The 23,535-nt window shown below is 38.1% G+C and overlaps 2 protein-coding genes, 1 non-coding gene and 1 pseudogene across 5 annotated transcripts; all 4 read right to left on the bottom strand.

Annotated features, from left to right (window-relative positions):
- Positions 1–258: 258 nt before the first annotated feature.
- On the bottom strand, positions 259–6,804 carry LOC137937119 (ferredoxin--nitrite reductase, chloroplastic-like; annotated as a pseudogene).
- On the bottom strand, positions 6,348–6,419 carry TRNAH-GUG (transfer RNA histidin (anticodon GUG)). Its single transcript has one exon. It is a non-coding gene; the product is annotated as a tRNA-His (tRNA).
- A 1,721-nt stretch (positions 6,805–8,525) lies between the features above and the next one.
- LOC137936380 (glycoprotein 3-alpha-L-fucosyltransferase A-like) lies at positions 8,526–16,609 on the bottom strand. Of its 3 annotated transcripts, XM_068780998.1 has the most exons (8): positions 15,958–16,609; positions 11,583–11,749; positions 10,153–10,394; positions 9,881–9,985; positions 9,615–9,771; positions 9,214–9,432; positions 8,879–9,140; positions 8,526–8,673 (listed from the first exon to the last, which is right to left on the bottom strand). In XM_068780998.1, exons 1-7 carry the CDS (start codon positions 16,321–16,323, stop codon positions 8,885–8,887), a joined length of 1,512 nt encoding a protein of 503 aa, XP_068637099.1. In that variant the 5' UTR covers positions 16,324–16,609; the 3' UTR covers positions 8,526–8,673; positions 8,879–8,884. The 3 variants fall into 3 exon arrangements, with proteins under 3 accessions (XP_068637099.1, XP_068637098.1, XP_068637100.1); XM_068780997.1 differs by having other exon boundaries at positions 8,526–9,140; XM_068780999.1 differs by lacking the exon at positions 9,881–9,985 and having other exon boundaries at positions 8,526–9,140.
- Positions 16,610–20,515: 3,906 nt separating this feature from the next.
- LOC137936684 (heat shock factor protein HSF24-like) lies at positions 20,516–22,539 on the bottom strand. Its single transcript, XM_068781510.1, has 2 exons — positions 21,892–22,539; positions 20,516–21,411 (listed from the first exon to the last, which is right to left on the bottom strand). The coding sequence occupies exons 1-2, from the start codon at positions 22,093–22,095 to the stop codon at positions 20,746–20,748; spliced, it is 870 nt and encodes a 289-aa protein (XP_068637611.1). The 5' UTR covers positions 22,096–22,539; the 3' UTR covers positions 20,516–20,745.
- Positions 22,540–23,535: the final 996 nt, after the last annotated feature.

A 23,535-nucleotide genomic window follows, 5' to 3' on the forward strand; every position in this document is an offset into this window, starting at 1 on the left:
CGTCGATGTCGAAATGACTGGAAGGGAAAATTACCCCCTTTTGCGCTTGCGTTACTACTAAGAAAGATGAATTCTTTTCATTCTATTAACAGAATTCTGAACACTTCAACTGTATCCATTCCTTTCTGGTTTCAATTACTGAAAAGTGACAGGGTGAATGATTTTATACAAAGGGTACTGTCTTTTTCTTAATAGACATTGCCTTTTGGGGGGAAAGAAATTATCAAAATCAAAGAGAGAACAAGAACGGAGGCTTCATCAATCTTCTTCTTCTTCTTCCCTCTCTTTAGGCACTGCTCCAAACTCTTCTACCAAAATCTTCAAAACTAACGGAACCAAGTCCTTACAAGGAACAGCTTTCTTATACACTTCCCCCAAATGTGAATCGCTCCCGATTCTCCCACCCAGGAAAACATCCGCTCCTTCCACTACCTTCCCATTTTCATCCCTCGTCATGCAACCCATGAGCCCGATATCAGCCGCCTGAACCTGCCCACAGGTGTTTGGGCACCCCGTCCAGTGCATTCTCACAGGCTTGTCCACAGTAACCAGCTTCTGCACCTCCTCTGTTACCTTCAACGCCCGCGCCTTCGTTTCGATGATTGCTTGTCCGCAGAACTGGTTACAGTAGGGGTGGCTTCGAGCCGAGCCGGTTCGCGAGCCGGCTCGGTTCGGCTCGATTCGATTCGTCATTTTTCGAGCTCGAGCCGAGCTCGAACACCGAAATCGGCTCGTTTACCTTAACGAGCCGAGCTCGACCTAAGCTAGGTTCGGTTCGTTGGCTCGCGAGCCGGCTCGAAATGAGTCGGATCGGCATGAATCAGTACGGGATCGCGAGCGAGCGGGGGAGCGGGAGCGGGAGCGGGAGCGAGAGCGAGGGGGGGAAAAATTTTTCCTCCCCCCTCGTCACTGCCGACCCCTCCCATCGGTTGTTGTCGCCGCCTCTACCGCCGTCGTAGCTGTTCTTCGGCGTCTATACCGCCGTCGCAGCTGTCGCCGGCCGCCTCTGTGTCCGTCCGTTCGATTTCTTCCTCTCCTCGCCGTCGCCTCTGTTTCCGTCACCGCCGATTCCGTCGCCGCCGACTCCGTCGTGGCCGTCATCTCCGACGATAAATCCTCCCCGGTGCCGTAAGCCCCTTCCCTCGGGGTCGTCTCGGCGGAAAGCAGAACAGGGGAGAAATAATCTCCCCCTTCCTCGCGAGAGGATGATCTCGCACGTGCTATTTCGCACGTGCGAGATCATAAAATAAAAAAAAAACTTTTTCCTCTGGAAAAAATTAAAAATAAATTTTATACAAATAATTTTCTATAAACTATTAGTGTCTCATGTTTTTTTAAACACTTTTCTAATTGAAATTTTTTATTAAAAATCATATAATTTTCAAAGTAAGATTTTTTGTACCAAGATGGGGTAGAAAACTGTATAGAAAATTTTTGAATAAGTATTTAACAGTTGATGCTGTAATGCTTTTAGCATGAAATAATTTTCATTGCAATTTTGTGTTTGATATTTTATTTAATTAAAAATTTATCGATAAGTATAATAATATATTAGATTGATTATTAATTTTTATTTATTTCCCTAGAAGAGACAATAAAAGGTCCATTTAACTTTCCTAAGAAAATTTTAAAATATTTCCTATAATTTTCTAATAAGTCACTAATAGTAATAAGATTTTATTTAAATATTTTTTTGGGAATATGTATCATAGGAAAAATATTTTTAGTTTTTCCTAGAATATAAATTTTTATCTAGGGGCACTAAGGAGGCCATAATATGGCCAAATTCAAAAATTACAAAACAAGCTAGACAACAATTGGAGTAAAAAATATTAATATTGGTGCATTTTAATCCATTATTGAAATTCAATCCTGAACCTCCCCTATCATTATATTTTTTAAAAATGTATGCATAATTTTATATATAATTTATTCAAAGCCACCCCTACGTGTGAGATCATAAACAAGGAAAAAAAAAACTCTTTGTCCCTTCCTCATGGCTCTTAAATAAATTGAAAAGATATTTTAGTAGAAATACGTTTCCAGAGACTAGTTTTTTCAATAAATGTTGAAAAAACATTTTTAATAGAAATATAGGGACCATTAGTGCCTCGTATTTTTTCAAAATATTTTTCTAATTATAAATTCTTTTTAAAAAATCCTATAATTTTTCAAGTAAGATTTTCTTGCCAAGATGGCTTAGAAAACCATATAGAAAAATTTTGAATAAGTATTTGACAGTTGATGATATAATACTTTGAGCATGAGGCAATTTTCATAGTAATTTTGTGTTTGACATTTTATGTGATTAAAATTTTATCGATAAGTATAATAATATATTAGATTAATTATTAATTTTTATTTATTTCCTTAGAAAAGGCAATAAGAGGTCCATTTAATTTTCCTAAGAAAAATTTAAAATATTTCTTGTAATTTTCTAGTAAGTATGTAATAGTAATATGATTTTATTTAAAGAATTTATAGTTTTTATTTGGGTGATTGTAAATTGATAGTGATATTTTATTTTATTTTGTTGTGTTTGATTATTGTATGGAGTTTATTTATAATGTTATGTAGTGTATGGAGTGTTTAGATTATTTTATGGAGTGTATAAACAATTTCATGAAGTGTTTATGGAATGTATAGACAATTTTATGGAGTGTTTATGGAGTGTTTATGCAGGTATTATGTATATTGATTATGCCCAATTTTAAGTAAAGGTCATGCCGAATTTTATACAAGTATTATATATATAGATTATGTTCAATTTTAAGTAGAGGTTATACCCAATCTTATACACATATTATATATATAAGTTATGCCCAATTTTATGTAGAGGTCATGCCCAATTTTATATAAAATGTATGCATAATTTTATATACATTTTATTCGATATATATTTTTTGAAAAGTTTGAAATGTATGTTAAGGCTCGAGCTCGGCTCGAAGCTCGGCTCGAACTCGTTGGGCTCGAGCTCGATAACAATTTTAGGCTCGAGACGAGGCTCGGCTCGAAGCTCGGCTCGAAATATTTAAATCAAGCTCGACTCGAACATAGGCAGGTTCGGGCTCGGCTCGGCTCGGCTCGATGCCACCCCTAGTTACCAAGTGCAGGCGACCAAACCTTTCATCGAGATGGGTGGCTCAGGACCGAATCTCTCTTTCAGCGGAGCCTCGTTCAGGAGAGTTCCTACGGAGGAGTCTGTCACATTCGGGATGGTGATGTTTTGCTCGACTGTGAGACGCAGCTCGCCCGAGCCATATTGGTCGGCCAGACGGGCCAGTTCAATCAACTCGTGTATAAACACGGCCCACAGGTATATAGAGGCCTACGAAGTTCAATCCGGTCTGCTTCTGCCGGTGGACCCCAAAATAATCTTGTCTCTCCCAGTCCTTCCGGATCAGATCCTCCGGCGACGATCTTTCTAATTCTTTGTTCGACATTCTTTTTGAAACCTCAGATCTAAACCCTTCGATCCCCTGAAGGACGAAAGATTAAGTTAAAATCATAAATGGACGGTGCCGATTGACGCTATGGCGGGAATGGAATTAGGGCCTCACAAGTTCGTCAATCAGCCACATCTTTCGGATCTTTTGTTGGTTGCTACGGGTTCCAAGGTCCCGGTAAGTAGGGGTGGCTTCGAACCGAGCAGGTTTGCGAGCGGCTCGAGTTCTGCTCGGTACCGGCTCGGTTCGATTCGTTATCTATCGAGCTTGAATACCAAAATCGGTTTGTTTACCTTAACGAGCCGAGCTCAACCAAAGCCAAGTTCGGTTTGTCGGCTCGAAGTAAGTCGGATCGGTCGGGATCGGGATCGGGGGAGCGAGAGTGGGATAGAGAGCGGGATCGAGAGCGAGGGGGGAAAATTTTTTCCTCCCCTCATCACCACCGAGCCCCTCCCGTCAGCTCTTATCGTCACCTCTACCGCCGTCGCAGCTGTTCGTTGGCCATCTCTATCGCCGTCGCAGCTGCTCGTCGGCCGCCTCTGTGGCCGTCTGTTCGATTTCTTCCTCTCCTTGCCGTCGCCTTTGTTTCCGTCGCCGCAGCCTCCGTCGCAGCCGTCATCCCCGACGATAGGTCCTCCCCGGCGCCGTAACCCCCTCCCCTCCACGTCGTCTCGGTGGAAAACCTGAACCTAAGTTCAAGGGAGAAATAATATCCTCCCTCCCCCGCGCGAAGTTGATCTCGCACGTACGATTTCGCACGTGCGATATCATAAAGTAAACAAAAAAAAACTTTTTCCTCTCGAAAAAATTTAAAATAAATTTTATAGGAATAAGTTTCTATAAACTATTAATATCTCATTTTTTTTAAATATTTTTCTAATTGAAATTTTTTATTAAAAATTATATAATTTTCTAAGTAAGATTTTCGTACCAAGATGGGGTAGAAAACTGTATAAATTTTTTTTGAATAAGTATTTAACTGTTGATACTGTAATAATTTTACATTAAGCAATTTTTATTGCAATTTTGTGTTTGATATTTTATTTAATTAAAAATTTATCGATAAGTATAATAATATATTAGATTGATTATTAGTTTTTATTTATTTTCCTAGAAGAGACAATAAAATGTCCATTTAACTTTCCTAAAAAATTTTAAATATTTATTGTAATTTTCTAATAAGTCACTAATAGTAACAAGATTTTATTTAAAGTTTTTTTTGGGAATATGTATCATAGGAAAAATATTTTTAGTTTTTCCTAGAATATAAATTTTCATCTAGGGGCACTAAGGAGGTCATAATAAATTATGGCCAAATTCAAAAATTACAAAACAAGCTAGACAACAAAGATTAATATTGGTGCATTTTAATCCATTATTGAAATTTAATCCTCCCCTATCATTATATTTTTTTAAAATGTATGCATAATTTTATATATAATTTATTCAAAGCCACCCCTACATGCGAGATCATAAACAAGGATTTTTTATTTTTTTTGTCCCTTCCTCATGGCTCTTAAAAATTGAAAAAATATTTTAGTAGAAATACATTTCTAGAGATTATTAGTGGTTTTTTCAATAAATGTTGAAAAAAAAAATTTAGTAGAAATATAGGGACCATTAGTGCCTCAAGTTTTTTCAAAATATTTTTCTAATTATAAATTATTTTTAAAAAATTATTTAATTTTCTAAGTAAGATTTTCTTGCCAAGATGGGTTAGAAAACCATATAGAAAATTTTTGAATAAGTATTTGACACTTGATGATATAATACTTTGAGCATGAGGCAATTTTCATAACAATTTTGTGTTTGATATTTTATGTGATTAAAAATTTATCGATAAGTATAATAATATATTAGAGTAATTATTAATTTTTATTTATTTCCTTAGAAAAGGCAATAAGAGGTCCATTTAACTTTCCTAAGAAAAATTTAAAATATTTATTGTAATTTTCTAGTAAGTCTCTAATAGTAATAGGAATTTATTTAAAGGATTTATAGTTTTTATTTGGATGATTATAAATTGATAGTGATATTTCATTTAATTTTGTTGTGTTTGATTATTGTATGGAATTTATTGATAATGTTATGCAGTGTATGGAGTGTTTAGACTATTTTATGGAGTGTATAAATAATTTCATGGAGTGTTTATGGAATGTATAAACAATTTTATGGAGTGTTTATGCAGGTATTATGTATATTGATTATGCCCAATTTTAAGTAAAGGTTATGTTGAATTTTATACAAGTATTATATATATAGATTATGCTCAATTTTAAGTAGAGGTTATGCCCAATCTTACACACTTATTATATATATAGGTTATGCCCAATTTTATGTAGAGGTCATGCCCAATTTTATGTAAAATGTATGCATAATTTTATATACATTTTATTCGATATATATTTTTTGAAAAATTTTAAATGTATGTTGAGGCTCGAGCTCGGCTCGAACTCGTTGGACTCGAACTCGATAACAATTTTAGGCTCGAGGCAAAGTTCAACTCGAAACTCGACTCAAAATATTTAAATCAAAGCTCTGCTCGAATATAAGCAGGTTCGGGCTCGGCTCGGCTCGGCTCGATGCCACCCCTATTGGTAAGCCTCGAGGATCGCCTTGCAGATGAGAAGGACTTTGTCTCCCGGGACCCACGCATCAAGAGCAATCGCCTCCGCACATCTCTTGGGGTTGAAAAAACCTCCCACTAGTATATTGAATCCGAACCGTCCGTCTTTCATGGCGGGCATGTAAGCAAGATCGTTGATGTGGGATGCTCGTATAGTTCATGCGACCCCACCACGCACACGTTCCATTTCCGGGCCTGAGATTGAAAAGACAAAAACCATGTTTCAGTTTGGGCCCACTACAAACTGGGCTCACCAATAAAATACGAAAAAAATGTGTGGCTGCTGGGATTCGAGCCCAGGTCTCCACGGCCACAACGTGGAATTCTAACCACTAAACTACAGCCACCGACATGAAAAATAACTGCGTGGTCAATCATGAACTCACAGATTAGAGAAGTTGGGATTGCCGCGACCGTTGTTAGTGATAAACTGAGACAGAGGAGATGAGTGTATGGAGTGTCGACGATCTCGTGGCGGTCAATGCCGGCGAGAGGATTTCCGACGGGGTTTCAAACGTTGTCCATGCCGCTCTGGAGGCTGGTAAGTCCAACTCCGGCGAGACCGTTCAGAATCTCTGGCACGTCCGGCAGCTGAACCCCTCGAATTTGCCAGTTCTGCCTCGTCGTCACGTTGGCGCATCCTTGGTCGCCGTACTTGGTTATCACTGCACCCAGGTAGCGAGTCTGTTCGCTCGTCGTCACTCCGTTCGGTAGTTTCAGTCTCATCATAAATCGCCCGTCTGTATAGGATTCGAACCAATGTAAGATCAAATGGAGACTAATTTGTCTTTCTTTAATGTGGTTCCGTGATTTATGCATTATTATGGATTTCGTGACCGATCAACGGCGACGGAGAAGAAAAAGAAAGAAGACACTTTTTTTGTCTTTTTCACTCGAAAATCTAATCATGTGTAAGACTCTATTGGATTTCCTTTTAAAGACATATTTAAAAATAAAATCCCCAGGTGGCCTATGTTATTATGAGGATGGTCCATGTTCTTGATCAGAATGCGGTCCACTTTTTCTTGGATGAACTGACTAGGGCAAAAAATGCCAAGAATCAGTCGTGGTAGGTAGAAGGTGACGGACTGCCATCCATTCGACGGTAGAGCTGGATTTTCCCTTCTCTCTGTTAAGCGGGAATAAGTTGTTTGTGAGGACGGACTGCCCCCGGCGCCTCACTTTGTTTTTCCAAATCACGGGGCGGAGTGCTCTTCTGGTGTGCTTTCTTCTTCACTCGAAATTCTGTTTGTTTTGCAACCTGAAATTTTGTCAGGGAGTGATAGGAAGAGGTTCGCGGTTAACTCGGTCTGCTTTTCGACTTTCCGTTGTTTATTTCTTCTTGTTTGGATAAGAAAGAGGTTAGCAGACTGCAAAGCTTCTTGTGGGAGCTTGAGAGAGTTGCGCTTTTTACTGTTGTATATAGTTAAGAGATTCTTATGATGAAAGAGTTCTAGTTTTCTTGTTCGGGACTTGTCATTGTTCAACGCTGTCTCTCTAGATGCGCCATCATCTTCCCGTTGTGGGTCGGAGAATTTTCTGTGATCTATTTCCTTATGTATATGTTTCGCATTCAACCGTTTTCTCAGGTTCACAGTTTCCCAGGCGAAAGGAATTTACTTGTACCCGATTCATGTCCATGGCACCAATGCTTCGTAGAACTCCAGACGCCGATGACCCGTCCTCCCTTATTGAAGAGGATGGAATTGCCATCTGTTCATCAATATGGGTTGAGAGCTTTAAAAATCCTGATGTTACTGTCACAAACCTCTCGTCTTATCTCCGACGCTTTGAACTGTGGGTCATTGCTTTATCAAAAAGTTTGCATTGATGAGACGGGGTCTTACGTCCCCCGTAGCTCAATCCAAAAATCTGCGCTTGAAGACTTATTAGCTCTTCGAAATGCTGTTCTGGATTCCAGATTCAAATGGGGTGCCCGTTTGGAGTTCTTTATAAAGTCTCCCAAAGACAAAATCGATTATGAATCTCTCTCAAAAAGGAAAATTCGTACTCTTTTGACTACCACTCAGCCAACCCCCTTCCAAGATCGAGTTGTCCAAGAAGTTCTTCTTATGATGTTTGAGCCGATTTATGAGGCTTGGTTTTCTCAGAAATCTTATGCTTTTCGCCCTGGGAGGAATGCTCATACAGTATATCCTGTAAATGATTTTATACGAGTCTCCTGTTTCTCAGGTCATCAGCAAGCTTCACTATTATGGGATCCTGCCAGTCTTTCTTATTTTTAATTCTGAAACATTCTCTTGAACCTGTAGTTGGAAGAAGACGTTTTGTTCGTCTCCGGATGAAAGTTTTAATAAACAAACAAATGAAGTTGCTGCAAGCCCTTAAAAGGACCAGATACCATTATATCATTTCATTGCATGAATCCTATTTTAGTTTTGCGATTACTGACAACTAGCAAACAGGGCAATTCGATGATCAATAAGCACCAATCCATTCATTTGAAATTGCAAAACAGGCCGTGGAAAGGCCAATTTCGATACAAACAGTATAACTAAAATATAAGAAGAAACAAAATCATACTCTCTGGGAGGGAAACTGGAAAAGTTCAGTCATCTTCGTCTGACAGGAGAACTAGCTCTGCATATAAAAAGTGATTCCATTACCCCTCCCAAAGGTGTTTAATAACATCACTAGTTATTCTACCCTGTCTCAAAGTAACGAAAATTTCAGACAAAAATACTACTTTACAAGAACGTGAGACACCAAAGAGGAAAAGAAACGTACCCACTTTGGATTAAAGCCACAAAAATAGGAGCAATGAAATGTAAAAAGAGAGACTCACCCATTACTAAACAAATATAACTTCAAACTTGGCGCAAGGGTTCCTCTCTATGTACTGACGAAAATCTTCATCCCCATGGAACCTAAAAGTATACAAAGCTTGTCTTTGTGTCAAACCAACTGGATATACCCTATATATTTTCAATTTGTCTCCTCCCCTTAAAACTTCCGGTCTCTCTTTCTTCCATACGGGTACATGGTTCAACAACTGGAACTTCTGCAGTACTGCCAACTCCATAGAACTTAATGTCAAATTGTCCGACCTGGTCAGAGCCAGATGATCATTTAGATTATTTATCCCCAGAACCATATAAGATAGATTCTGAAAATATTTACCTCAAAAAAATGGACTCCATTTCAAACCTCCCTCTTTCTCTCACAAACAAATGATAGACAGTACCAACACCTCTAGTGCATCTGCAAGGACGGATTTGGTTTCTCTCATCTCTTTCCCTAATTTTTGTAGCAACATAGATACAGAGGCGGCAGGATGAATGAACTGCAGCCATGTCCACAAGGGCCTTGAATGAATCAGATGGACCTTCATACTTCCACCTACATAAAATTTCAGAGTCAGAAACAGGTATTGGCATACAACACTAAAGCTTCATTTAGCCACCCTGAAAGGCGCCTACCGTATTTAATCTTCCACTTGTTTAAAATAATAGAGAGAAATTATTATTTGTGTTTCTGTCAAAAACAGAGAGCAGTAGGTTGCTTGTATCAAACATTGCTACCTCAATGAGTTATTGAAAGCCTCTGGATTTCCTGCGAGATACTTCATTTTCTTTGCAACCGGACCAACATCAGACAGCTTTCTGATGTGTAAAATAGAACGTGGTGAAGGAGCAAACTCTTGGATGTTGGGAGCACCCACAACCACAGGAATTGTGCCTGAAAAATAATTCAGAGATAAATAAAGGAAAAATAGATGAAAAAATATCACTAGAGACAGACAACTATAGAGCATAAAACCCAAATTCCATGGTAGTGACTTAAGTACCAGCAACAAGTGACTGAAAGAATTTCTCTGTGACATAATCCTCCTCGTTTGAATTTTCAAAAGCCAAGCTGAATTTATAGCGCTTCAAAGTTTCAACTTTGTCCACTGTAAGTTGGAAAAAATTACAAGTGTATAATCATCTTACCTACAAGTTATGATAAGTCACATGAGGGAATGAACCTCAGGCAGCCAAAACAAGTTAGAAGACATGTCATTCATCTGATTTGAGAAAGGAGAGCCTACCAAAACATTTAGAAACAATGCACTCATACCTTGTCCATTACGGTTCCGATGACAGCTACCGTAAGAATCTATTTTGATATCCATTTTCTCCAGCATCACAAGGGCTTCCAGACGAAAGTTGCGAGCTCCACAATTTGAAACGAAAGCAGCTGCAAGGGATTTCTCAGTTTTGGGGGTCATTGGTTCCATAATATCATACTCTGCCCATGAGAAGTATCCAACTGGAACATCTGATGACAAACTTGTGGTCATCACAATGTTGTAACCTCTCCTATAAAAGAAAAATAAGTAGGCACTGTGAATCTCTATTGCAAAGGGAAGCAAGGTTAAAAGTTTAAATGGGGTGCTTGTCGAACCATCACAAAGTGAGGAACTAGCACAAGAAAAATTGGACCATCATCATCATTCGAACCTTGGTTCAACTATCTTAGATTTTATCTGGATGTATCCATCCAAAATATGCTTTATAGTTTGCTAGTTCTTTCACAAAAATGTTGTACAATGAGTAACAGTCCTGTAACCAACCAATTTTTTTTCTGTAGGAAACACATTTGTGGTATGCACGACTAAAACACTGAAAAATTACAGAAACTTAAAGAAGAAAACAAGTGTATTCAATAGCAGTTATTTTACAAGGTATTATTTTCTCAAAACAAAATTTTAAAGGTATTTCATAACAAAAATATAAACAAAGGCAAGTTAACAGAAAATGTATGTTCTCAGACGCTTTCTTTCTACCTTTTCTGGAGTGCACTACATCAAGCTAATGAGATTTGAAAGTAAAGTCATCATTGGCATAAGTGAGGAGTGCCCTAAAAAAGACTAAGATAAATTAAAAATTCAATAAAAGTAGCAGTCAGGAAGGAGTTGATCAGAACTACCCCCAAAATACACCTACACACAAAAGGGTATCAAGTTCAGTTTGCAGTCCATATAAGGCATTTGGCTCGATGGTTATTCAGGCGTCGTGTGTGTATAATTGACATTCAGAAGAAAAAAAATGGAGATCTGGTGTGTTTCTACAGAAAGACACACTTTGAGGTATCTCCGGAAAAAACTAAGTTCCATTTACCAAACAAGGGCTCCAATCAATCTTCCGTAATAGACCCCAGCAATCGCAGTGAACAGTGAGTAAATTTATCATCTTCAGGATGAGGAGTGGCAGGAGAGGACTCAAGGGGCAGATGGGTGGGTCATAAGTATGAAGGCTTTCTACCAAAAAGGAAGTATGAAAAAAGAAAAGGTATCATCTTGGATACGAAGTGGGCCAAAGTAGGCAGGTCTAGGTGTCTCACAGGTGGTAAAAGGAGGAAACCAATAGCAGAGAGATAAAGAGCGAGCCATTTGTTTTTAATAGCAGAGCATCCACATAATTACAGACTAATTTACTTATTCTCCAAAGGATGACAATTCAAAGTGCAGTTTGAAAAAAGACAACTTTCAAATGATGCTTACCCACCGTCGTGCCAGATCAATTTTATTCTCTGAATAATAGTGAGAAGATTCCATTGAGCGGAGGACACAAGCTATGCCAGGGTCTTGAGATAAATCGATAGTAGCATCTGGTTTCTTTCCTGATTCCGCAGTATACATAAACCTACAGCCAAGTGAGCAGGATATCGACTCCTGGCCAACAGCATGCAGATGTTAAAGGGAATATCTAACCTTAGCAAAAATTGAGAGAGAGAGAGAGAGAGAGAGAGGCCTTTGAGAAATTCCAACATAAAAAGATGAACACTAATTTGCATGAGAATCTTAAGCAGATTCTCCCAGAGAGCTTGAACAATAGTCTAATAATTAGACTTGCAGACTAGAACTAAAGCCATTGAGACAGAAACATTAACATAAGATATATGTTGTAAACACCTGGCTGTAACCTGAGGGGTGAACCATGTTGAATCTGCAGAAAGGGTTGCAGCATTATGGTATAAAATGATTCAAGATTTTAAAAAACCAAGCACCAGGTTAACTGGTTTAATTTAAGAGCCAATTGATCTTGCCTGCTATCGTATACCAAAAAACAAATTTTTTTTTTTTTGAAGAATGACAAATAGCTTTATTACTAGAGAAAATTTGACATGACAGTCTTATAGTGACAACTAAATAGGAGAAAAAGAACATGATGAATATCCTTGTGTCTAGGTAATGTTAACTGTAACGGTACGGTCAGCTAGATTATGCAATGATGCATCTTGAAACGATAACAGAAGTTTTAATCTTCCATCCCTTTTGACTATGATGTAGATAGTATTCAATGGAACAACCATACTGGAAGTCTTTTGACACTATTGACATGCATCTGAAGATTTACGGTTACCATCTCATGAGTCTAGGTTGCACAATTGTATGATCCATGTCTTATTTAATTCTTTTATAAAGATGGCTGGCTGACTGCAACACTTTGGACCTCAAAATGAGAGTTCCAATTCTTATTTAATCTGTTGATGCAAGCACCATAATATTGCAAATTATATTGTATAAGTTCCAATTCTCACTTAATCTGTTAATGCAAGCACCATAATATTGCAAATTATATTGTATAACTTCCAATTCTCACTTAATCTGTTGATGCAAGCACCATAAACTGCAAATTATATTGTTTAACTTTCTTTAATAGAATAAGGTTGTCAAAACACAGCCAAGTCAGATAATGGTATGATTTGACCTAAGCCCTTAGTTCAATGACCACATGAAGAGGTTTCTTACAACAAGGTGTTGAGATTAAGTCTCACAAGTGTGTGGGGTACCTCTCAGATATCGCTCCTACCCCACCCCCCTGGGTTGCTTATTGGGTGCCTCCTCCGCTTGACCATCTCAAGCTCAACTTTGATGGAAGCTCCATTGGCAATTCTGGAGTCGTGGGATTTGGAGCTGTGTCTATGACTTTAAGGGCACCCCCCTCATCTCCTACTTTTGACGGACCTTTGTTGTTGATTTTTCTACTGCTAAGCTATCCGGTCTTCTCCATGGCCTCTATATCTTCCATGATCGTTTCAATGGACCCCTCATTGTGGAAGATGACTCCCATGTGGTAATTGGTATGTGCTCGTCTTCCTCATTCCCCCCCTAGCAACACTGGCATATATTTTTGGACATTTTGGATCTTGTATCTACTATACCTTGTACTTGGTCTCATATTCCTAGATCAGCGAATTCAAACTCTGATTCCTATGCTAAATTGAGTCCCTCACAATCTCTTGGTGTAAGGGGAGGTTTCCCTTGACGTGATTTTTCTCTTTTTGCAATAAAATCATCACCATTTCAACAACAACAAAAAAAAAAAACAGGGGTATGGGGTACTTAATTGAGTGCAAGAGAGGTAAGTATCTCAATATTGCTAGACATATCAGAAACCTTAAAACCCGATATGTATCAGCAATATATATTATGTATTGGATCTTATCACATGCAAAAAAAACATTATAAAAATAATGAAAACACAAGATATAACATATCAGTGTATTGTACTTAGTACCTCGAAAATCCAAGACATATGTCAACCCCATGGTGTGCAAGTGCAACCCCTATTTACAAAAACTCTTAACCGGCTGCATTTGATGTAGTTAAAGAACAAAACTCACTAGAATTTCTAGCACCAGATGGGTGATTTTAAATGGAATCCCATGCTTTCATTAGTTTGTTCTTCTCAAAAGAAACAAATTAATTCAGACAACAACACCCAGGAATCGAAGAAAATACTTGAGAGTGATTTGTATTTACAGTTTCTTCAAAATTTTGAAAGGCAAACCAATACCATACCACACATTCATCATTGTTATTAAAAATTATAATTTATTTACAAAGATGACAGCCTAGGTGAGCCATTTCTCCATGAGTTTGTTTGGTTTTTCTAATGAAGTCCATCACAAAAAGAAAATAGACTTACAAATTTATCTTTTTGATATATAACTCTCCATATAAAGTCTCGTTCTTGATGGCATAAAACGCCTCGAAAGTTGAAGTTTTCTACTACTGCTCGAACCTCTCTTACAGTCTAATATTTTTTGTTTCAAATATTAATTTCTCTATGTAGAAAACTCTGATTGCCAAACTTCTTTTTGCATTGGAAAATATACTCGAAAACCTTTCCATCAATATGAAATTTGTAATATGAAAAGTTCATTATGGAGGTGCAAATGCCAAGAAGACAACAGGTACTAGGACAAGAAGAAAAAAAAATACAAACCTCAACTACTAGAGATGATAGATCAGAAAGATCACATTATCTTTGTAGGTGGACCGAGTCAACTCACAAAACTGGCTCTAATACCATGTTGAATTTATGGAAAAATGAAAAACTTCATTGGCTTGATGTAATATGAATACAATGAAGTTCTATTATAATAGAGGAAACAAATAGAATCCAATTACAATTAAATTACACTCATCTCAATTACACCTAAAGTTAAACACTAAAAGATAAGTCCTAGAACAATTGAACAATTGAACATAAATAGAAGACTAACATAACTAAAACGCCTTTAACTGAGACTCTTCTATGAGACCTCTTGTAAGACTCTACCATATTAATTATGGCTTTGTGAGACTTCTTGCTGTGGGAGTCATGTAAGACTTCCATACTTGTTCTCCAACATTTACAATATGAAAAGTCAGTATAGAGGTGAGAATGCCAAGGAAACAACAAGTACTGAGACAGGAAAAGAAGAAAAAGGTAGAATACGAACCTAAACTACTAGAAACGTTAAATCAGAATAGAATACGAACCTAAACTACTAGAAACGTTAAATCAGAAAGGATCACATTATCTCTATGGATTGACCGAGTCAAATCACAGAACCCCCATTCTAATACCATATTGAATTTCTGGAAAAGAGAAATACTTCACTGGCTTGTTATAATTTGAGTACAATGAGTTTCTATTTATAATAGAGGAAAAAAATAGAATCCAATTACAATTAAACAACTCCTGTACTAGTTACACCCAAAGTCAAACACTAAAAAATAAGTCCTAAAACAATTAAACAACTGAACACAAATAGAAGACTAACATAACCGAAACATCTTTAGTTGAGACTCTTTTGTGAGACTTCTTTCATATGAAACTTCTCTTACACTCCATATTAATTCTGGGCCCATGAGACTTCTTGTTGTGAAAATCATGTTAGACTCTTCCATACCTACTCTTTAACACAGATCCACTAAAGAGTCAAGAGGAAGTTGACTATCCACCATTAGTTGACAACAAGTTAAACTTTTACATACTTAGCCTTCCAGTTCACACTTGAGACTTGCCATTTTATAAGATGTGTAAAATTATAAGAAAGCAAGAAATGACGGTATACAAGTTGATCAGCAGAGTGACCCAGGCTAGCCATCAATCCAATTGAAGGGATGCAGAACATAATAAAATGTAGTAGACTCATTTTTCAAAAAAATAAAAATGGAATAGGCAGTTAACTTTTCCATTACAATCTGACAACATAAAATACCAAGAGCTCAAAAGGCAGAACAGGTGAAATATCTGGTATCTTCTCACGAAGTATCAATCTTTGAAGAGGTTTCGACAGAAACCATTTCATAATAGGCCATTATTTGGAATCAAAGAACAGATTCAAAAATCGGAAAGGCAATAAGATTCACATCGAAGTCGTCGTTTTTCCTCGGTAGGTTAGACGCAGATGTAGCTATTTCCAAGTAAGCGATAAAAGAATACATACTAACAAATCCACAATCTATCACAAACTATTAATTGGCTTGGTGAGAAAACTAACAATCCTATTCCAACAGAAACTTCATGAATGAAACAGAAAGAAGCCCAGTAACAATACGTAGTTAATCAGATTAACACGAAAAAAGTGATAAGAAAAACCAACCTGCTCGAAATTTGTGATAAAAATGGGGTCTTTTTCAAAATCTCTAGTATAATTGACAGCATCTTCTCGTTCCAACCACTCCTCGCAATCATCCACACCAACCCATTTCTGATTACTATCTGCTTCAGATACATCAGGTTCCGTATTAATCGCAGTTCCAGAAGAAGTATAGAAGGTGTGAGCCCACGTATTAACCATAGCAGCATTTTTTGCCATGTCGAGTCGACCCAACAGCGTAATCTCCGCCACAACGACGAAGAAAACCAAAAGGGGCAAAAAACTCGACCATTTCCTTCTACCGTGGGAAGATAATCCGTCTTGAGCACCCGCTGGCTTATCTCGCGGAGGAATCCTTTCCCTCGCCATTCCTACTCCCTTGTCTGTCTACCAGTTCATACGAAGGAAAAGCCAGGATGAAAAGCAAGAGGCGTCAACGCCATTCAGATACGTGCAGCTTATGGACTACTGAGTTTGCTTTTGTCCTACGGGCAAGTCAGTCTCCGGAGACACGTCTCGAAACACCTCTGCTTCCGTTTCCTCACCTCTGATGGCCTGGATTCTTGGAACTTGGATGCAGACTCCCGAACAGTTAAAAAGTTTAAAATGGTTCGAAATTGTAGGTTTTAATTTTAATGCGATTATGACGAAAATGGATTTGAAATTTGGAAGGGGAGAAATCAAGGAATTTCTAGGCAATCTTCATTTCGTTTAGATTTCGATCTGCAAACGGAAATATTAAAAGACTTCGTACACCAATCCCCGTATAATTGTTAATTGAATAAGGTGCCGGGCGCGTTTCATGGAACTCGACCCAACCAAACCCGATCTAACCCGAACCAAAAACCCCAAGTTTGGGTTATGGGTCGGGGACAGGTGGAGAAAAAACCTGTTGGGGGGATTTTCCAAACTCGAGATGAGAAAGGGATAAAAAACAGGGTAGTGACAGGTTAGATTTACAACGATGAGGCAAAGATGGGTTAGGTTTATGTCGGGTTTATGAAAACAAGGAGAGGATGAGTCAGGTTTAAGTCAGGATTTACAGGAGGGGGCCAAGAGAGAGCTAAGGGACGATGATCGGATCGAGATCAAGTTTGACATTTTAGGGTTTTTTTAAGGGTTTTATGGGTTTGGGTTTCAGGTTTCAAAAAACCCGACCCAAAGCGACCTATGCCCTCCCCTACCTCCAAATGTGTATTGAGTCTCGTGACAAATACAATGTGCTTATAAAAGGTGTAATGACCAGGTTTTTCTATGGGGACTCAATACCTGACTCAAATACATGAAAAATCTAAGTCAGATCAATTGAGGGTGATCAAGACTCACCAATCTAGTGATTAGACTAGTCTTGAGGTGAGTCAAAAGGGATTTGGTTGAAACATAAAAGCTAAGTCCCTTCTCACAACTCACCCTACCTAAAATCTGAATAGCGAGTTGACTCAACCAGTTCGAAAACCATGGTAATTCAATCTAAGCTTTTGTTTAAGTCATATATAAGTAAAATAAAGGGAAGGAAAGACCCAGGAGACCTAGTTGAATTGTCAATATTGAAGAATAAATATGGAAGAGTTCTACATAACTTTCATGGAAAGGTGAATCATGGGAAGGAGCTGTAGCCAAGAAAGACATTTGGTATTTTCAAATTTCTACCATGCTAGAGTCGTTTAATTGTTATATGATTTATCTTTAAGTAGTTATTTACTTTGATTATAATTAAAAATTTTATTCTAGGTGTAACTGGGACAAGGATAGTAATTTTATTATAATTCTATGTATTTTCTTCGTGATAAATAGAGGTCCAATGTTCTCAAATTAAACCACTCAATTAATTATTTCTTTTTTGCTTCCAAAAATTCAATAGCCGGTTTAAACGGACAAATAGAGTGACCTAACTAGGTTTGCCACCACCTCCCCCAACCCCAACGAAGAGCACAAGCCCTCATTCTTGCATGATAAGAGAGGAGCACAAGCCCTCCACTTTGCTGTGTGGAGGCCAATCAATCTAGTCATTCTCATATGGTAGAAATACCTCCTCAACAAACTGAGCTCTGCAGAATTCCTCGGGCATTAACTGTTCTTCGTCTGGTCAAAGAACAACCTTAAATGAGGCTAGGTTGGTTTTAAGGACAATCTTCTTAAACACTACTTCAGTTCACTGTAGGCATGGTGTTTCCTAATCTCAGTTAATGAGGTTAGTTTGTAGATCGAATGGGTTTCTGCATAGTCAAACTGAAAACCCAAAAGTGAAGTGTTTACGGAAAGATTTCTGATGAGTCTGGTTAACTTGGTTCACCGTTCTTCTTGTTCTGAAGATGAAAAAAACCAGTAAATGGAGGAAAATATTTGAAGAAATTCTTACATGGCTAATCATTTTAGAATAAGATTTAGTAGATTTTTATTATCAAACATTTGATTTATTTTTTGCTTAGTTTGGATGATTACAAATTACAATCCAATTAATTAAAAATCGAATATACTCTTCTTGGAGTTGTTGGAAAGAGAAGGGATACTCTGGCACCAAAATACTTCTCAATATAACTAGTGATGATTGAAGAACTTCAAAAACCTGCTTAGTATATTTCTCATGAAATAATTAGAAATTTTTCTTGAATATAAAAGCTGAAAACATTCATATATCAAGAGCTATGTTAGGAACTATCTCCCAAAGTTTCACAAAGAAGTAGCTTTGACATTTAGACTTTGAAAGGAAGGTGAAATCAATGGCAACTTTAAGATCTATTAGACCTTTCAGGACACGGAGAATACAATACTTAGAAATTGTCTAATCAATAATTAAGTTAATCAAATTATTAAGGACTTAGGAGGGAAATACCTAGTAAGGATTGTAGGAAAACATATATGAAAGAGTTTTACATAACTCTCACAGCAAGAAGCCTCGCGAAGTCACAATTAATGTGGTAGAGTCTTGTAAGAGTCTCACAGAAGGAGGTCTCACATAAAAGGTTTAGTTTAAAGGAGTTTTAGTTATGTTAGCCTTTTATTTATCTTTAATTATTTAATTAAGTTAAAACTTATCTTTAAGTATTAGACTTTCGATGTAACATGGACAAGGGTAGTTTAATTGTAATTTGATTCTATTTATCTTTAACTTATCTCAAAAGAAGTATATTTCTTGAAGAAATATTATACTTGAATAAAAGATAGTAAAATCTAGTTTTAGAATGATCAACTTTCATGTCAATTTGATCTATGTATAAATAGATATTCTCATAGTCAACAAAGGTCATCTTACATAATGAAGCAAATGAAGTAGTCATAACAAATTTGACATGATAACAAAACTTAATCACTTTGTACTAAATTTTCAAATCAAGCATTTTTAAATGCAATACCTTCAAGAGCACAATGCTAAGGCTTGTACAAAGAACCGACAAACTCGACACGACCTCAAGCTTTACAACGTGAAGAGGCACCTTCAAGCAAGATTGAAGATTTGAAGACTAGAGTCTAATTTGTCTAGAAACATCTCAAGAATTCTAGCCATGTACAAAGATAACCACCAAACTCCGATTTTAAGGTACACAATAAGTATTGGAGCTTTAGGGCCTTTAATTTTTCAAAACCATATTTAATCGTTATTTTTAGACTTGCAAAACCCCTGTAACCAAGTTATCGTCCTGCTTAAAATTTAATTTTTCACTCTGGCATAAAGCATGATCAATCATACATGTGGCATGATTGATTATACAAAATGCAATTTGGTAAAGCACAAAAAGCATGCTCGACCACACCCTATCCATGATCGATCATCCCGAGAGCTGCTAAATATGAACTATAAATCATGATCAATCATACCCTATTCTATTATCAATGATCCCCGAGAACTACATAGCCAGTCCCATAAAGCATGATCGATTAACCTACTTAGTTGATCGATCAATAAGCTAATTTTGAAAATTTGAAAATTCGACTAATCGATGGGCTGATCAAACAACAAGACTAGGGAACTCGAAAGTATAGCCATTACACATGGTTGACAATAATACATTTCCAGTATCGATCAACATTTTTTTGTTGGTTTTTGAAAACGGGCAAAAATAGCTACATATTTAGGAGAGTAATATGAGAATTTATTGGCAATTCATTGCAATCAACAACCATTTTACTTGAAACTCCTTCACAAATCTATTCTTAGAGAAATAAAGCTACACTCATGCAAAAACTTCTTTCCTCTCTCAAAATCAATGTAGGATAATATGGACCTCAGGTGCTAGGGTTCTAATAAGTGAGGAATTGAGTCAAATAGAAGCTCACTAAACAAACTAGGACATAGGGTATGTTAAATGCATGCTAAAACCATAAGAAAAATAACTTAAAATGATAAATATTTTAGAGTCACTACAAACATGCACAACAAGCACCAACTAAAGGAGAAAATACCCTAGGAACGAAAGTTTTTTAAAAATAGGCTAGAAAACGAAAACAATGCAATTTTCAGGTGTGTCCAGCTTTCATTTAAGCAATCCAAACAAGGAAAAATTAAATTGAGATAAATGATCCTGAAATTGAAGAGATGTAGTAAAATTTGAAGAGATGAGGGTTAAAACAATGATCCCTTTGCAAACTGTTCAATTACATTTCTGTATCTGTGACTGCGACTCTATCCATCTACCTTGGAAGAGCAGGAAAGGAAATCCCAGTTCCACATCTACACCTAACTGCGTCTTCTAGATCCAAGGGGAATTCTAAAACAGGTATATCCTCTTCGCTGCAAGCCTTTGCTTCCAACCAAGAGGGTGCCCACTGGCCTTTCCATGCCCACCTATCTCATCAGTTGCAGACCCTGCCGCTGCCCCCGGCCGGGGAACCGATCTTCATCCACTGCTCCCGGAAACCCATCTTCATCTCCTTCATGGGTCTACCCACCACCCCGCACCCTTCTCTCTTCCTCTTCTTCTTCGACCCTCCTTCCAGCCCTTTCAACCATACTCCGAAAAGCTTCAGACACTCTTCTGCTTCTGCCTCTCCTTCTTCTTCTTCTTCCTCTTCTTCTTCTTCTTCTTCTTCTTCCTTTTTCCTTTTTTGGTCATCATCGTTCTCTTGTTCTAATTTGCAATCCTTTTGCGCCAGCAACCGATTGATGTTCTCCCCATCTACGTACCTGGACAGAAACTCCAGCAACCCCTCGAACTGCTTCTTTGTCTTTGCCAGCTCCGAGCTCAACATCTGGTTATCCTTCCGGAGCTTCTCGTTCTCGTACAACAGGTCAGGGAAGTGGCCGGCGGGGGCGGTCTCTGCCGCGACCGGGAAGGAGGTGGAGGTGGAATCCTCGTTGTTGGAGTTGGACGTGGAGGAATGGGGCCCGCTGGGTTTCACCGTAGCGGCGACCTGCGCCGTCGACTTTCGGCGGTGGATCTCGCTGAGGAGGTGCTTTTCTCCTCTTCGGAAGTATTCGTTTGCGAATTCCCATCGATCCGGTACCACCTTCCGAAAACCCTGCGAGAGTGATAGTTGTCGGTTAAAACTACATTACCATCGTGACGAAACTACCCTCCACGTCACGTCAATATAACAATTTAGAGAAGAAACGTTCAAAAATGACAAATAATGAAAAAATAAATAATTTAATGAAGTAAAAAAAAATTATCAACAATTCCAAAAGGGACAGTTTAATATCGTGGATTTATTTAAATAGAAAATTCGAAATGTGATATTCTTATATAAATTATAATTTAGTGAATATTATAGTAATTTCACCCAAGGGAATATAAAAAATACGAGGAAAAAAATAGAATTTAAAGAAAAAAAAACTGATTCTGGATACTGGACAATAAATACGAACCCAGAAAACAAAGACAAGAACACGTCCGGAATTCAGACTCTTCTGATTACCACAGAAAAATTAATGACTGTAATTCGATCGTAAACTAAAATCGGAAAAAAGAAGAAGAAAATTCAGAGAATTCGAAAACTCACATAGGTGTTGAGCTGCCTGACGAAACTGGAGAAATTATTGTGCTTGAAGAAAACGGGGAGCAGATCTCTGGAGAACTCCGTAGGTTTCCAGACAACAAACGTAGTCCCGTTGGCACTCCACGATATGATCTCGTCCATGCTTGAATCCATCACCAACTGATACGTCTTCGTCAGAAACGGTGCCGGCGAGCTCCGATGCGACATTTCCACTTTCGGCAATATCAAACCAAGAGACGGTAATTTCTAAATTAATTGAAAATAAAAAGCAAACACGAACGACTCTAATTTCTAACTTCACAATTCTTAACAAAAAACTGTAAATCTCTTTTCGTTTCTTCTTGTGGGTATTCCTAACTCGTGGCGGAGAAGAGCAGCAGCGCAGTCAAGAACTCCCACCCCCAGCAATAAAACCCAGAGACCACCGCAGAGCTCATCAAAATCCAGCAACACCGACGGCAAAAAACACAATTCTGGCAACTCCTCTCTCCTTCCATCACGCACCTTTTCCGACTCTATAGATCATAACGACCCAGAACGAGAAGAATGGAACTATCAAAGAAATCCCCCGCTCGCAGGCGAGGAGGAAGCAGGAAGAGGGGGTGGAGGGCCGGCGATGCGTTTGAGAAAATTCGAGGGGGACTGGTACAAGAGGTGGAGAAATGGAAGAGGCGAATAGCCACGCGGAGCAGATTTGAGAGAACCGTCCGGGTCAATTTCACAAGAAGCTTCGCGCACGCCGACGGCTTGGAAAATGACACGTGGCGGATATCGGGATTACCTCTGTGGATTTCTCTATTACCTAACACACTTGTCTTTTCGTCTTCCCCCGCTTTTGTTGCTTTCCTATTTTATTTTCTCGTATTTACCGGAGACGCAAGTACTTTCTCTCCCCGTGAGACGCACCTGAGATCTTTTCGCGTACTCCAGCGAAAGCCTCTTAGAAGCGTCACAGGCTAAAATCACGTCAGGGGTAAAATCGGGGCGTCCGAGTTTCCGCCGCTGAATTTCAAACCGACAAAATTGACTTTTCAGCTTTTCCGCCTCTCAACTGATTTTATCTGAAACCGAAAGGACGTCCAAACGTCGCCGGGAAAGAAAAAAACTAGAACGTGAGAAGAAGGGAGCCGAAGTTTCCAAAAAGGAGGGAAGGGAAGGAAAGGGTATTCGCCGTTCCGTTTGGTTTCGAACGAGAGGATAATTGCCTCGTTTTTTCTCAAGCGTAATTTTCACGACTTTTCGTTCTTTTTGTTTATAGAAGAGTTGATCCAGATTTGTTTCTTTTTTCAAGTTTTACTGTCAAATCATAGCAATTTTCACGGAAAGAGATAAAACTTGATCTTCAAATGCTCAAAATGAATGTGGGTGATTGATTTAGAAGAGGAAATTATGCTTCATATGATCCAGCAATTCCCATCTAGAGAAATGAGTCTTGGCATGATTCAAAAGGAAGAGAGATGAGTAGTAAGGACGATTGCAGAGAAAGAGGTGGAAAATGAAAAACAACAAAACCTGGACTGGACTGAAGGTTAGGTTCCAGGAGTCTTCACGAGAAAAAGAAAATATGGGTGACGTATAAACATAGCATTCCTCCACGAGAAACACCTTCTGGTGTTGGAATGTCATCTAGAAGAAAAAGAAGATGAG

The sequence above is a fragment of the Aristolochia californica genome, unplaced genomic scaffold (genome assembly GCF_029961685.1).
Source record: "Aristolochia californica isolate CCGP_79_NKW_82.1479 unplaced genomic scaffold, dmAriCali1.0.hap1 SCAF_7, whole genome shotgun sequence".
Classification (NCBI taxonomy): domain Eukaryota; kingdom Viridiplantae; phylum Streptophyta; class Magnoliopsida; order Piperales; family Aristolochiaceae; genus Aristolochia; species Aristolochia californica.